Raw genomic sequence first — 16810 nt, 5'->3', positions numbered from 1 at the left:
GATGCAAGCAGGTAGAAGAATTTTCTTTTTTTAAAAAAAAAAAAAATTGATCTGATAGTTTTTAATATAATTGAACAGACAGGACAGATTGTAAGTGAACAAAATCATACATAAAACAGAATGAGATGCGATCTAACGAGACACCCCACCCGATTGTCATCTTTTAATGCATGATTTTCATGAAGAACTATCTAAGAAAGAGGAAAAGCTATAGAGTGGCGTAATGAACTATCTTCATTTCCCCTTTTTTTCTTTCTTTTTTGTAGAATTTATTGCTTTCAGCTTGGAAAAAGTGGATGAGGATTATGAAAAATAATATTATATATATTGAAAGGGAATTGAATAACATATTAAATGCTATCATCACCATAAATATATTATCAAATAATATCAATATATCTATAAAAGAGATAAAGGATAGACAAAGACGACAAGTGATTTGATCTTAACGTCTGGATAGAGATATTGAGAAGCTACTACATCTGACGTGCCTTGGTTATCCTTACAAGTTTCAATTCATTCATAGATAAGTTTTCAGAATCAAAAGCAATGAGACAATATGATAAGCCAACTGGTGAACTATTTAAGCAGTTAAGATGTTATCTTACTAACGATATTTGTGTGCCAATTATTCTGACCACAAGCTAGTGGTCACTCATGTCTTAATCATGACACTAACAGATTTACATTGTGGCATTGCCTAAACCAAATGCCTGCTTTGGTTGTTGGCCTTCACATTTTCGAGCGACCACGTTAACAGAAAATTATACGGTTGATTATTAAATCCCATCAATGCAAGAAAACTTCAAATACAGTAGCAAAGGGAGTTCAAAAAATGTTTCAAAGATTAGGTTAAACCTTCAACTGCAACATTTTTGCATTTTTTTCCAATTCCCTTAAGTCTCAAATCCTGTAACGGCAGCTGGTCTTAGGGGGTAGGAGCAGAATGTAAAAACAAATTGCAAAAAGAAAAAGAAAAAGAATATATTTGACCAAAATTGTTATGCTGTATTTAAAAACTAAAATTGTTATCAGATATTTTAAGGGGAAAATACAACAAAATACAAACCCAAAATGACAACTCTCAGCTGTTCTTATCTCCAAATAAAATTACACTACAGAAAAACTTGTGAATGATTTAGGATTGGAACCACCTCTTCAGCTGCTTGGAACCCTTCTGGTTACTATCAGTTTGATTAGAACTGTTGTGTCTGAATTTAGATGTATATTGTTCAATAAGCATATCTAGCTTGTCTACGCCATCTCGTCCAACTGGGTCTTTTTTCTTTTTATCCTTTTTCCCGTTCCGTAAACTGATGTTTTGTTTCTGTTCGTTACTTTTATCCTTGAACTTCCGTTTCGTTGTTCTCACTGTAATATCTTCTTTATGTCCAACCTTGGGAGTAGCATTACCTGAATTTTCACTTCCAAATCCACCATGTTTTTTTCCTTCTCGATTGTTTTTTGGCTTCTCTTTTGCACCTCCTAGCTTTTTACCTTCCTTCTTGTTCTTCTTCTCATTTCTTTCTTCTGCAGAGATGGCTCCTTTGACACCTTTATTTTTCGGTTGATCTCCATCTCTACTCCCTGAAACTGATGACACATTGCCTTCACCTGAAGTGGCACCTTTGACACGCTTGTTTTTCGCTTCGTCTCTATTCCCTGCAACTGATAACGCGTCCCCTTTGCGTTTTCTTGACTGTTTATCGCGGGGATCCCATTCATTTTTGTTGTTATTCGGCTGCATATCTTCTCTGTTCCTGTTAAAACCTTGCTGTTGCTGAAGTTTCTGGCGAAGCTTCATTGTTTGGATATTATCAAGAGCAAACTCCACTATTGGACGATGCTCGGGACCAAAAGTCTCTGCAAATAGATAAGTACTCAGATAAACCAGAAACCTAAAATGCTAAAAGCCACCAAAAATACGTAAGCAATATCTAACAAACAAAAGGCACATACCAGGATTGTTGTTAAGAACTCTCAAAGCCACAAGTGCGTGTTCATGCTCTGAGAACTCAAGAAAAGCTACTCCACGAGAATGATTCTTTGTCACTACTTGTCCTTTTTTCACGTCCTTCAAGAACTTTATCTGCAACACAGGAAAATATAATGAAGTTGCAAGAATAACATAGCCAAACTACAAAGAGTAAACTTCAAAGGAAAGCTCACCTGCCGGATAACAGGCTTTTGCTTAGTAGCACGAGAGGTAACTGCATCAATGCAAAGCGTCTTCAGCTGTTTTTCAGTCATTGACTTTGGAATATTGTATATAATCAGCCGTGTCCTTGACACATGAAAATTTGGGGACTTCAGCTTGACAATCTTCTTTTCTTGCAGCCTATGGGAGGAACTACATTAGCATCACAAGCTATACATAGAACAGCTCCACAATTTTTTAAAGCACCTCTGACCCAACAACTACCTCTACACCTAGTCTCCAAAAAATTATAGATGACCTCAGCTGTTTTTTTTTTTTTTTTTTTTTATTTTGGAGACTGGTAACATGAAGAACTCAGCTGATATGAGGTTAACTGTTAGGATATGCATTATCAAAAGCATGTTAACCTTTCAAAATTCACCATTTTTAATATAAGAAAAAAACCCTGAGAGACTTACCCCTTGCGCTTTGACATATCACTCATTGAAACACCTTCGGCAGCTGGGGTGCCCTCCAAAATAAGACCCTCCTGTTACAGAACAGAATCAGATTACATCCACATTACCTTAAAATCTCTTGTAAAAAGAAAAATGCCGAGACGGCATTACCAATAGAAGCCAACCTTTGCCAGGTAAAGGTTGCGATGGTCATTATCCTCCTTTTTGGTCTTCTCCAACTCCTTATCATGAGCAGCTTTCTTGTCCAAGGCCTTCAAAATCTTTAATTGCCGACCCTTCAGAAAGACACCTAAACCGTCCACATCACTGGCAGCGGAAATAGCAGCTTCAGCAGATGCTGCTGTTTTAAATTTGAGAAATCCAGTACCCCTTGGTCGCCTGCAAGATGTAAAATAAGTTTACTTGGAGCCATTAGAAAACAAAGTGTAAACACATAGAAGAGCTCATACTTGGTGATTCGTTCAAGAACTGGAGCAAAGTACTCCACTTCACCAAAAGCAGCAAACCGTTGTTTGACTTCTCCATAATCAGCATCAAAAGGAAGGTTGCTAATGAAAATTGTCCCCTGCAGATCATCTGCTCCCTCACTCTGCATAGTATTAGTCTCTTTGCCCTTGCCTAAATCGTCATCTAGTGCTTTATTCGGAGTAGATGCATCCAGCGCTTCATCCAGCGGGAGAACAGTTTCAACTTCCTTTCCCTGCTTGGGGGGGTTTGAAATATCATTTGTGGAAGTAGCTGGCCCTATTGAAGTTGGAGAAATGAAGTTCTGAAGAACTTTTTTCGCAATGTTTGCTTCCTCATCAAAATTAAATTCGGTCTGAATATCTTCTTCTAAAAGGTCGGAGTCATCTTCGTCCCCTTCAGCTTGCTGAGATTTTCCTTCAATGTCAATGTCTTCATCCTCGGTATCGCTACCACTATTATCTTTTGCGCTCTGTTCTGCAGAAACAATAGTGTACATTGAATTATTCCCGAACTCATGAAGCAATACATTTAAGAGCATAAACAAAGTAACTGGCATAGCATTATAACATCATCACCAACATGACAAAGAAAAGGAAGAACTAGCTGCGGAACAGTTTAGATGAATATGAAATGACAACCACCAAGAATTCAACATTCTCTAAATCAGACCTAACAAAGGTTTAAAAAGGAAAATAGCGAGAGGGCTGTCCTTAATTATACCCTTGAACACTAGAAAGAGGAAATGACGCAGCACCTATACAATGGTGTTCCCTTGTATAGTTGGCAATTTCAAGGTTGATTTAAGGAGGTTGGATATGGGATGCTAAAAAGTGAAGCGCAAATACTTCGATAAAAGTACAAAGAGAAACATTTTGAGGAAAAAAGGATAAGGAGCTCTAAAAGCATGATCAACCAACAATGATAAGCTCTCGTGGACAAAAACCCCCAAGTACCTAAACTATTGGTAACAGGTCTCCACAAGTAACCACTTATCCCACATTAGGTACCCAGACACCGAAGGATATTTACATTCATTCCACTTCAACTTCAGTCCTCAATGAACTTAGATCGCTTCCTATATAGAGAGGAGAAATTTTGGACACCAGGACTTCAAGGAACCAAGCAAAGCAAGACTTGTACACATGGATCTTAAAACAAATCAAAACTGAACCCGACTCGAGACATGAAGATTTTGGTGAGGCATACGAAACAAAATTAGCATTCCAAACACATCTGACTAACAAAGCAAAGAAACTGAGATATGTTAAGAAGTGATCATCCATCTTTGTAGCAGGAGCAGAAGTATCTTAATTATAAATTATAGCCCGAAGAACGCAACAACCTACCTAGGCATAATTGCCATTTTAGTTTCAGCTTACATTAGACAGGTCTGAGTCCATTGCAGCTCAATGCAAAATTGCCTTTTTGTTCCTCATCTTGTGCAAAATCTGATCCACATACCACTTGAAACATACCTTGACTTGGAGCAAGGAGAAGAAAATGAAAAACCTATGGCTCGGGGGATTTTCTAAAAGCTAAAAAGCGCCACATATAGTTACCAAAAAAAACACCACATATAGATTATCCGTGTTAATTTTCTGTCTCAGGTCTGCTCACTATAATATTCTTATCAAATTGGGGATTTCTCAAGTACACTCATAAAAAATTAATAAGATAAATATAGCCAAAGAATTTTAAATAATTAACATAAGCAGCAAATCTATACCCTGACATGATTCAATGGTGTATTAACTTCAGAGTTTGATAAAGTAAATAATTTTATCAAAATTTTGGGCACAAAAAAGCCCGTATATATTAAGTATACTAAAAAGTAGGAGCCACGTTAGTACTTCATTTCCATGCCTAAGATAAATTTGCTCAATATGATTAGATTAAGCAAATGATAACATATCAAGCAAACTATAACAGGATATTCTCAGACAAAAAGAGAGACGCTTACCATCTTCTGCAGTTGCTGAAGATTGACCACCAGATGCATAAACCTTTTTGGAGACGGCCCAATCAACAGCAATAGTTCGTTTACTCATTGTTTTCCCATTAAATGTCTTAATAGCCTAAAAAGAGATATATCATAGCAAAATTAGGAGTTAGACTAGATAAGAATCCAAAGGTATAACCAAATAAAACTTCACAGTGGTGCAAACTCCTCCGGTATATTGTAAGCATAAATTGGAACCACTAAAGTTTTGTGATTTTAATCAATTGCATATTCCTTATAAAAGAGAAACTCTGATCATCCTTATTCAAAGATGCAAACTAAAGCAAAAAGTATGATTCTTCACCATAACAAGGAAAATGTTCAATAAGCCTTAAAGAATGTAATGGTTATGTTTGAGATGATTCACTAATTTGTGCTGCAAATAAGATGATATCACAAAAGCAACCTATGTATAAAGAGTAAACATGGAGAGCAGCTACATTTAGTCGTGGTATTACACCAAATGTCACAGTGAGAGGTCAATGTCAATTGTACTCTCCCTTACCTCCTTCCTCTTTTCACTGACGCCATGGGCAGTTTATTGGCAATTCTGTCTGACTCTTATTCTCCAACAGCATCACAGTACATCTCATAAATTACAAATAATACACTACAAAAAACTTGCCAGAAGACCAAGATTACCTAATACATAGATCACTTTGGTCCCTGGAATTTAAAAGAGTTGACAAATTGCTAACGAACTTACTGTAATTGGCCAAAGGTAGTCTTCTTTAGACCATACCTTTGTTGATAACCAAGAAATCTCCAAAAAGGCCATCTGGTGCATGGTCAGAAACTGTGTCATGGACGCCCCATCCCCCTCAAATCCTTTTAGACTTAAATACCAGATTTTGGTCCAAAGAAGGGTTCGAACTCGTGACATGCGCCTAATGCACACATCACGCTCTATGCTATTACCATGAAACAAAGCCCCGGGGGCCTTATTTAGACCATACCTCATGGTGCTTTAAGAGACCTTTCTTGAAAAAATTAATAACCGCATTAAGAGAATAAAACAGGCTTAAGATAGTAAAGGGGGGGCAGCCCGGTGCACTAAAGCTCCCGCTATGCGCGGGGTCCGGGGAAGGGCCGGACCACAAGGGTCTTTTGTACGCAGCCTTACCTTGCATTTCTGCAAGAGGCTGTTTCCACGGCTCGAACCCGTGACCTCCTGGTCACATGGCAGCAACTTTACCAGTTACGCCAAGGCTCTCCTTCAGGCTTAAGATAGTAATGCAAAGAAAACATTAATCTGACTAATTTTTTTCTAGCTGGATCGAATTTAAAAAAAAAAAAAAAGAGAGAGAGAGAGAGAGAGAGACAGAAATTGGTGCTCCCTCTGTCCCAATTTATGTGGCACACTTTCCTATTTAGTCTGTCCCAAAAAGAATGTCACCTTTCTATATTTAGAAACAATTTAACTTAATGAGATAATTTACAACCACACAAATACCTAAGACTTGTTTCAGACCACAAATTTCAAAAGTCTTCCTTTCTTTCTTAAACTCTGTGCCTAGTCAAATAGTGCCACATAAATTGGGACGGAGGTTGTATTAAACTGTAAAAGAGAATAACTACAAATTGGATAGCCAAATGTAGGTCCATAACACTATAAATGTCTCCGGATTGATGAACGGAATTTGCAACTTGCTAGATTAGCAAATCGTGAAATCTGAGCAGGCAGTATCAAAACGAAAATCTGTTTCGATGCAATTCTGAAACTTCAAAAGGGGCATAAACATCCTTTTGGGCTTCATTTCCTTGAGGATGAGGGAAATTTCAGAAAGCACCTAAAAGCACATTCATCAATTCTTTGAGACATATGCATCCCCACAATTCACTTTCTATCACACTTTAAAAGCTTCTCAATTTCAAAATAGAAGAAAGCCTTTGAATCAACCAATTTAAAGCTTTATTAGTAAAGTTACTTGATATGAATGTGAAGTTCATACATTCTCTGCATGCTGCTTTGACGTAAATTTGACAAATGCAAATCCCTTTGATGACCTGCAAAATTCTAACTAATGGTTACTAGTGGCAATTAACAATGACAAACTTTAAGTTGTAAAGGAAAGTCCCCTTACCCTGTCTCAAAATTCTTAGGAATAAACACATCCCACACGAAGCCAACTTTTGAAAACAGATCTTTTATCTCATTCACTTTGGCCTGTGTTTGATTGTCAAGCTCAAAGGTCAGAGCTCTGTGAGCACACATGAATACAATGGAAATGGTACACTAAAGTTGGATTAGCTTATGGAATAGACATGATAAAGTAAAGAGCAGAAGGAAAGACCTTAAAAGGAAGATTCCTCACTATAAGTTTCCACCTTTGAGTCTTTGAGCCCTGCTCAGAAACTTATTAGTTAGAAACTGCAATCGATCAGCTTAATATAACTCTTCTTACAAAATTAGGCAGCTTGAAAACTGTGTCCAATAAAAATGTTTCAAGACCTCTTCCAAACAAGAATGTCGCGGAAGCCATTTATACAAGTTACAGAGTGGGCAGTGGTGTACGCAAGATCTTTCTCAAGAGGTGTTGACGTTTAAACTTCAAAGAAGCGAATGATGGGCAAGTCACTATAACGAAAACATACTTTTTTATTTAAAAGAAGCATATCAAATCATATTAAATTGTATTTCAAGGTCGAAAAGGATCTTCTTGAAGATACGCTCATTTAATTGCAACATGGTATTCAAATGATATTAATTGTTCATTTTTTCCTCCTATCAGATTTAAGAAAATTAATCAACTCCTTCACTTTGTCGATGGTGTTCCAATTCATTGGCCATTTCTTTCAAGTCAGATGGACTATGAAATATTGAACTTAGTTTCGAAAGCTTGGAAGATGTTTTAGAAAATATCTCTTCAATTGAAATATAAGCTGAACTACAAATTAAAATATCAATTGGAGAAACTCTAAGCGGGTGTTTGGACATAAAAAATGTGAAATTTGAAAAAAAAAATCGTATTGAAAAATGTTGAAAATGGTATTTGGAAATTGGAGTTTTGTTTGGACATGAGTACAACTCGGAAAATTGTTGAGTTTTTGTGAATGATTTAGAGTGAAAATAAAAACAGGTATTTCGAGTTTTTATATTCTGGAATTCAAGTTGAATTCCGGAAATTGTAACAATTCTATGTCCAAACATGATTCCATAATAAAATTCAGGGAAAAAGTGAGAATTATCCATGGCCAAACTGCCCCTAAATAAATCATAGAATTCAACCCAAAAATGAAAACAATGAATGCGTTCACAAAATTCTAACCAGAAAGAAGAAGAAAGGGAAACATGTAGGGAGACACTTGAAAACTGAAAAATAGCCACCTCAATCCCCAAAAATATCTAATTGTAGAGAAAGATGATAGTTTGTTGAATTATGATTTAATTTGATAAAATAACTTAGCTCTAGAAGCATTCATATATTTGTTGTAACTATATTATTCCAATTCATTCTCAGCCAATAGGTTATTTGGTTTAGTTTGTCTTTTTCAGGAGAAAGGGTTAGTGGTACAAGCCACGGTGATAATTATAGAAGGCTCAAAATATAATACAACACACGAAATGCAAGTTGCAAGAATCAAACCCTTGCCAGCACACTGAACATTGAGGCGATCAACCAACGAACCAGGGAGATACTTGGCGCAAGCAGTGTCATTTTAAAGCTGTTATATCACAATCTCTTGCATAAATTTTATACATATTATTTAGTAAAGTTTTCTGACAAAGTGGTGTCACGTGACACCCTTCAACCAAGGTGCATCTGCCCCTGGTGTGGGAGAGATAAAGGTAAAATGAGGCAGTTCTGATAGGGACCGCTAGTGGATGCTGTATAGGAGTAACATGGAAATCCTAGGCTTGAATTGTAGTTACACAACTTGGTGTGAGCCCATTTGCCCTAGCCTTGTGGGTAGGATTATCTTGGCAGCCTGTGTTGTTGACTGGACATGTGGTGCAGTGGATTTGTCGAGGTACATGCAAGTCAACCCAAATACCACCGACATCAAAAAGGGACACCGCTCAAATGGGAGTTATAACATGGAAAACTATGAGGAATACCCACTGGGAACTGATTGACACGGTAAGTAAAGAGAATCACTCATATGTTGACTTTCAGCTACTTAACATTTTCTCCTGGTCAACAAAGCCTAGCAATAATTAAGCAAAACAATAAAAACTTGAATCTAGCTAGAGAATTATAATTATTTAGCAGGAAGGACAATGGAATTTTTATTTGGAAGCCGCTAGCTCATGCTGGCTAACATCACCAATTTTCAGGCTAAAAAGGAGCTGCCCAGCATTGTAAAACCAAATAGGACAGGTGGGTGGGGATGGGGGTGGGGATGGGGGGGGGTGAATCGTTGCTAGAAATAATAACAGCTTCAAGACAGAAGCAGAAAGGAAACATTCTTCAAAGTCAGCCTAATTCGCACAAGTGACATTCCCATATTGATTTTATTTATTCTAAAACAGCCAATGATCGAGGACTTCTTCCTAAGCATTACATTCCATTGGTAAGACAGTCTTTTTGCACAACTGGAGGAGGATTTATGACTTCAATTCCTGAATGTCTGCATTATTGGTAAATAGTAGGGGCGTGTTTTCTTTAGCCCTTGGGCATTTCTATGACGGACTTGAACTTCATTACTGACTCAAGCATTTGATATACCACCACTATTTTTATCACTGATGATTATACTGCTATTGTCTTCACTGAAAGGAACAATGGTCGAGGTGAAGCAATAAGTTGTTTTGGACGTACCACAGCAGAACTGTATAAACCTTCCCTTAGGGAAGCCAGATCACATGACAAAAGCTAATAAAAAACAGAAGCATCCAATTATCTGAAAAAAATGACAGCAACCTAACCTCTCCACCAAGTTGGCGTGCCCAAAGAGTTGTTCCGTGTACTTCCTTTTGGTGTAATGATGCAACACAAGCTTGAGCGGATTTGACACTAGGGAAAAGTACAGATGAGGCATCCATTTTACAACCATCGTGTGCTAGCCCTAGAATATTCATAGATTTGTAAAATATATCAGCAGCTAAGTCAAATAAAATGTATCTTATAAATTTCCTTGAAATCCATGATCTAACTTGTTTCTTCTAAGGTAAAAGTAATCACTTCAAAGCCAAAATCCTCAACAGCTTATTGCTGATTTAATCCATCGAGATCACAAAACAAATTAAGTAGTACTAACTCAAAAATTGTAGACTTTAGGTAAGTATATTTGCTAAAGAGGCCTTAATCATCAGCCCAGAGCTAAAGGATAAAAGACTGCCATTGTCCAGTCCACAATAAATGTAATTGAGTGCTGAACCTCAACATATTGAGAACAAAGCAATGAGATATTCTTAACCGCTTCAAGCTAAGCACAAACATTGGTAATCCAAGTTAATAACCAATGAACATTAAATTATATAAGGAAAGAGATTTTGCGAAACAATTTTGGAGACCTTGCATGGTCAATGACTAACAGAGGAATCCGAAAGAGAGAATCAACCTTTATATACCCAATACCGAGTGAAAATTTGACCAGGAAATTGAACTAAGAGATTATCAAGGAATTCGACCTTATGGAGATATTAAGCCCGGTGCAAAGAGTGTAAGAATGTGTACTTGATTCAGCAACTGCCTTTTGAAGAAAGGATTGCCTATTTAATAGAGATGTAAGCATACCATAGCTACTAAGACCTTAACTCGTTCTTTACATACATAAGAACTTTTTGATGGCTTACATAAATAAGAATTTATGTCAGAGTACTTTCTTTTCCCCAATACTAACTCTAGCTATTTTCCTTCATTATGTAAAGGATCAGATACACACATTGAAAAACAAGCACATTGTTTTTTAAGAAAAGATTAATGTTAAAGAAAGTCATTACGGGATTAAATATGGTTCATGAAAAAACTCTGATAGCCTATGGAGTCATTACGGGATTAAATAAGGTTCATGAAAAAACTCCGATAGCCTGCGGAAGCAAAAATGGATGTCCCAAAAAAAAAATGAAAAGTGGAAGCACATTTAAAAGGTTTTACCATTATTCTCAATCTCTTCTTTTGGAAGAGGGTAAGTAACAGAACATATGGTGCCACACTTTGCCGCAAGCTGGTGAGCCTCTTTTGCCATATCCACATTTACAATACCTCCTATTATAACTGTCCTGGCGACCCTGTTCAACATGAAGGAAGACATAAAAAGGTAAATAAAGGAGTTATGTCAGTCAACTAGGGGAAAGGAAAAACTACACAATCACTATTGAACATTAAAATGTGCAACTTCCAATTGTCAAACAGTGATGTGGTCTGGCTGAGTTCTTTTGATAAGTAACAATTAGTTAGTCTGGGAAAAACTCCCTTCTACAAGTGATACAAAAGGTAGACCTCCTAGACAAGAATACGGTTCTTTAGAAAAGAGACTCAACCATCTCTGCAAACAGGAAGGTGCATTGAAAAGAAAAGGTTATCTCTGAGCTATACAAGATCCTTTTTTGCCCCCCCTCAAAAGTGTGATATGCCTGCGATTTTAATTAAACAACCTAAGCTCAATGGAAAAATTGCTCTTGAAAGCCAATAATCACTTCTAGACAAATTCTAGATGAATCTACAGCTACAAACTTTAGCTCTCAAATAACTGTGTGTGCACACATAACATTTTATATTTGGTAAATGAAGGAGATTAAAAAGGTCACAAGTGATTATTAGTTTAAACAAAGGTCAATATACCTTAGCACCTAAATAGTGCCTAGACAGACACCAGCATCATATCCGACACAAGAACTCCAAAATTAGGATTATAGCACTAGTCCACCAAAGATGAAAAGAATCTTGAGTAACAATGGATAATCTTCCTTCAGCAATTTACAGAAGATTAATCCACCATTCCAATTTCAAAAAAAATTAATCCACCATTCCCTTGAATTTGAGTACTTCATATTTGGTCCTTAAAAAATAGTGCTAAAATACTGTTTCAAAAAAATAGTGCCAAAAATACAACAAAAGCTCCGGAATACAATTTGTTTGGGACTGAGATATCGTTGTTGGTGTTGTTGTAGCAATACCAATTATTATCAACAAAAATTGACAGTTTCCAAAACAATATTTATAACTAGGTTAAGCAGAATATTTTCAGAATCAAGAAAAAAACAGCGACATTTAACAAATGAAAATGCAACAATATCAAATACAAAACAAAATACCTTTGCTTTCCTGAATAATTTCCTTCATCAGCTGCAGCATTGGAAAGCAATGCAGCCTTTCTTTTTCTAGTTGGTTTCCCTGAGATTTCTGTCAACATTAAGTTACACTGTCAGAGGCTGTTAATAAAATGAAATCCTATCCTACGACCATTGATTGAATTTTGTATTATCGAATAATCTAAGTCACTAATAAATATTAAATTCAGAAATTATTAACTATTATGATACTTATCAGTGAAATAGAAGTAAATAGTCTCATTCTTTTTAGAAATAATAGTAAATTGTCTCAATTGATTAATAAATAATGCAAAGTCTTTTCTTTTAGAAGTCTTTTTTTCTTTGGAGTTAAAAAAAAAAAAATCATTAATGAAAGGGCCAAAATCGGCCGTATACAAGAGGTATACCAAAGAGAATAAACAAATATTCATTCTATTATTATGTGTGTCTAACATAAGTATTCACTCGAGATATCTTAAAATATTTATTGAAGTATATTTCTACAAATGTCAAAAAAGATTTGTATTAACTGAATATCTAAAATATGTTGGCCCTTAAACTGAGTTTAAGCATTATTGAGACATGTTATATGGCATGGCATGTCTCATTCAAAGCCATTTTCAAATTAGTGAAAAGCCAAGTTGGTTGCCAAAGGTATGTAAAAGACATGCATTGAATGTATTAAGTGATCCTTTGGTTCTGTCATCAAACACGTTTAATATCTAACAACTTGAGGCATTCAGTTTTTAGTGCATCATTGGGTTCTCAGACAGCATAGATACTAAAAGGCTACATTTATATTGAAAATGACACTTGTATGCTATAGCTCAGAACCTGTTCCCTGCGCGTTTGAAGCTCTTTTGTGCTTAACTGCTTCAGTAGGAGGACTATCCTTGCTGTCTTTTGCTTGTGCAGTGCTTTCTACATAATATAATTGATAGAAAAGTCAAAAAGCAACAATGGTGATTTCTGTTAGTGCAATTGTCCATTTGAAACTAAAGTACCACGAACCTTTTCCCTGCGGCTTAGAAGCTTGTTTCTGCTCGACTGCTTCAGTAGAAGGACCATCCTTGCCGTCTTTTGCTTGTGCAGTTCTTTCTAAAAAATATATTTGATAGAAAAGTTAAAATATCAACATTGGAGTATTTTCTGTTAGTGCAATTGTCCTTATTAAATGTGGCATAATTTCCCATTTGGAACTAAAGTATCACGAACCTGTTCCCTGCGGCTTAGAAGCTTGTTTCTGCTCAACTGCTTCAGTAGAAGGACCATCCTTGCCGTCTTTTGCTAGTGCAGTGCTTTCTAAATAATATAATTGATAGAAAAGTCAAAAAAAGCAGCATTTGAGTATTTTCTGTTAGTGCAACTGTCCTTACTAAATGTGGCCACAAAAAAAAAATCAATTTGACACTAAAGTAAGCAAAAACCTTGATCCCCCTTCAGTTGCCTTTGTTCACGAGGCACACGCTGCATAGCTTGTTTAACACCAATTTTCCTTCCTCCAACCATTGATCCATTTTTTAGCTCGATGGAACGGTTAGCATCATCTACAGATGCACTACGATAGCACGTAAAAGGAAGAATAAGTTCCAAAATATACGAGCCACATACACAAGATTGGAAACGTACCACTGAACATGATTCTCCTAAGTAATTTATCAACTACGAAGCCATGCTTCAATCTACAACTTATTTATAATGTCAAATCATGTAAAGTTGGCACCTTGCATTCAAAAATAATAGAAATTTTCCAACATAGACTGCACATTAGACAGAAAACAAAGTTTGGAAAAAGTTCATGTATATTAGGATGAGAAGAACAAGAATTCTGAATAATTAAGAACAAAGTAATATATATTATGCAGATAATGAGCAAAGGACAAGAACCCCTTGTAATGGCATAATATATAGATAGACACCTTAACTTGGCCTCAACTGTTAGTTAAACACTCCAACTTTGAGAATGCACATCTAGACACCTCAACTAGTCCCCACTGCGTCTCGTGGACACCCGAGATTGACGTGGCACATAAATTTGGAGGTGTCTAGATGATCATTTTGTAAGTTGGGAGTGTTCAACCGACACAGTGGAGACGAGTTGAGGTGTCTCAATATGCATTTTCAAAGTTGGCTTTTTTAGTTGGCAGTTGAGGCCAAGTTAAGGTGTCTATCTATGTGTCCAAACCACACCATTAATGTCAAGAATGGGATCAGTAATTTTGAGCAGACCAAGACATTCCAACAGAAAAGGAAAAAAAAAAAAGTAGTAATAAATGCATTTACTTACAATTGGACAAAGCCAAAGCCTCTGTGTTCACTCGAACCTACGAACATAAAATTGGAAAATAGACATTAGAAAGATATCATAAACTTGAGATGAGTACTTAACTAGTTTTCAACAAAGACTGAATCCTAGTAATAAAGGAACAAATGTTTATTAATTACCTAGTTTTCTTTCACTCATAGCTACAACTAAAATACTAATCAACTGAAAAAACAAAACCATTACTTAAATTATAAATTTTCAATTGAAATTACCTTTATTGGTAACCATAAAGCACCGCCTAATTGGTCCAACTTCACTAAACGTTTCCTCCAACTGCAGATAATTAGTAGCTCAATAAGAACATGATAACTAATTGTGAAGTGAGTATGTATGCATTCTTTTTCCTTTTTTTTTTTTTGTGCCAAATTGCATAATTTAATTACCTGAGCATTAGTGAAAGAATAAGGTAAATTGTTAACAAAAATGGTGGAAGGTGAATGTTGGCTATCGCCACCAGACATGGTCTTTTTCTTGTTCTTTCCCATTTTTTCGATTGTGAAGAAAGAAAGCAATGGTTTTTCTTGTTTCTGCGTTAACGAAATTTTTAGGGGTTTATGGTACAGGGTTTTTCGATTTCGGGTTAGGATGTTTTCTTGTGGGCTCAACAGTAATGTGAATTGGGCTTGACCTAGAATGTACTTGCATGGTTTTCCCTTCAAATGGACTGATTTCGTATTTTGGGTCAGTTGCACGATTGTCCCTCAACGGCACTGATCTTTAATTTTTAGTCCCTCAAATTGTTGGTCTTTAGTTTTTGTCTTTCGCCTAATACCCTTAGGTTCTGTTTTCGAATTCCAGCTCAGTGAAAAAAAAAAGAATCTTCCTAAGGCAGAGGTTTGTAGAAAAATTAGGCCTATTCGGGCAAAAGTTAGGCTTTAAGACAAACTTTTTACCCAAAATTAGGCCTTAAGGCTGACTTTTGCTCAAACTCTGCTTGGCGAATCCAAAAATTCTGCCTTGTGAATTTTTTTTTAATTTTTGACTGAGCGGGAGTTTGAACCTGGAACCCATGAGTTTTTAGGCGAAGGACATAAATTAAAGACCAACAATTTGAGGGGAAAAAAAATTAAAGACCAGTGCCTTTGAAGGACATTCGGCGCAAGAAAATGTCTAATTTTTTCCCTTCGAAATCAAACTTATCAGCCTTGAGAGGGGGGGGGGGGGGGGGGGGAGATAAATTCTTTAAGAGAGCGGGGCATAACTTGTTGAATATTATGATGCGAAAATAAAATTTTATGCCCGCGAAAAAGTTGTTTGTCACGAGGACAAAGTTAAAGAATGACAGAATTGCAACGGACCCATGTACTTGTGGTTCTGGGTCAATATAAGCCCAAGGCTTAACGAAAGTGGGCCGACATATTGATCGTACTAGGGATTTCTAACTTCATTTATTTGAAGGAAAATTTACTTGTCATAGCTACCTCTAAGACTTATTTATGAATAATAACTACCTTATTTTTTATTTAATTTTTGTAACTTTATTTTTCCAAAATTACATTTCATAACTGGTCCAGTAATTTTTTAAATACATGTACCTCTCTATTCTCTTTCACTACACATTTAAGATTTATCATCCTTTCCAAACCCTAAAAAAAAAAAAAAACTCTCTCCTCTCTCCCTTTCCCCTTACTACCGCCTCTCTCTATCTCCGGCCTCTCTTCTCCTTCAGCCAAAATTTGTGAGGCAACTGAGCGTTAAAGCTCGTAAAAACTATAGCAACATCGTTGTTGCTGCTTCCTAGTCGAATAGCAACCATGATTTTACTCCGGCGGCTGCTAAAGCCGTCGATGCCCCTACCATTGCTCATGTTGATGATGATGATGAGGTGGCAGCAATGGTGGTGGAACGACGCCAAATCTGAGAATACACTCAGATCTGAAAAAGAGGGAGCAGTTATCATTTCATCATTTTTTTTTTTTTTTTTGTTTGAACAGAGTCCATTAACAAAAAGACCAGCAATAGAGTTATTCCACAAAGCAAAAGCAGTACGTTTACAAAGTCATCATGACAAGTATTTAGCAGCTGATGAAGATGAAGAATCAATAACACAAGATCGTAACGGTGTTTCAAAAAATGCAAAATGGTTTGTTGAATTTGTGGAAAAAACAAACAATGTTATACGTTTAAAAAATTGTTATGGAAAGTATCTTACTGCTTCAAATCAACCTTTTCTTCTTGGTATGACTGGTAGAAAAGTCTTGCA

At 36.3% G+C, this 16810-nt stretch overlaps 1 protein-coding gene across 1 annotated transcript; it reads right to left on the bottom strand.

The window, feature by feature from the left end:
• Positions 1-987: 987 nt before the first annotated feature.
• On the bottom strand, positions 988-15169 carry LOC132599203 (uncharacterized). Its single transcript, XM_060312475.1, has 20 exons — positions 14991-15169; positions 14820-14880; positions 14569-14605; positions 13709-13839; positions 13497-13583; positions 13293-13379; positions 13116-13202; positions 12285-12372; positions 11125-11258; positions 9954-10093; positions 7378-7428; positions 7168-7250; positions 7036-7090; positions 5045-5159; positions 3066-3558; positions 2781-2994; positions 2617-2687; positions 2170-2338; positions 1960-2089; positions 988-1863 (listed from the first exon to the last, which is right to left on the bottom strand). Exons 1-20 carry the CDS (start codon positions 15090-15092, stop codon positions 1139-1141), a joined length of 3060 nt encoding a protein of 1019 aa, XP_060168458.1. The 5' UTR covers positions 15093-15169; the 3' UTR covers positions 988-1138.
• Between the last annotated feature and the right edge of the window lie 1641 nt (positions 15170-16810).

This window comes from Lycium barbarum, chromosome 6 (genome assembly GCF_019175385.1).
Source record: "Lycium barbarum isolate Lr01 chromosome 6, ASM1917538v2, whole genome shotgun sequence".
Lineage (NCBI taxonomy): Eukaryota > Viridiplantae > Streptophyta > Magnoliopsida > Solanales > Solanaceae > Lycium > Lycium barbarum.
The sequence above is the reverse complement of the archived record's forward strand: the minus strand, read 5'-3'. Positions and strand labels throughout refer to the sequence as shown.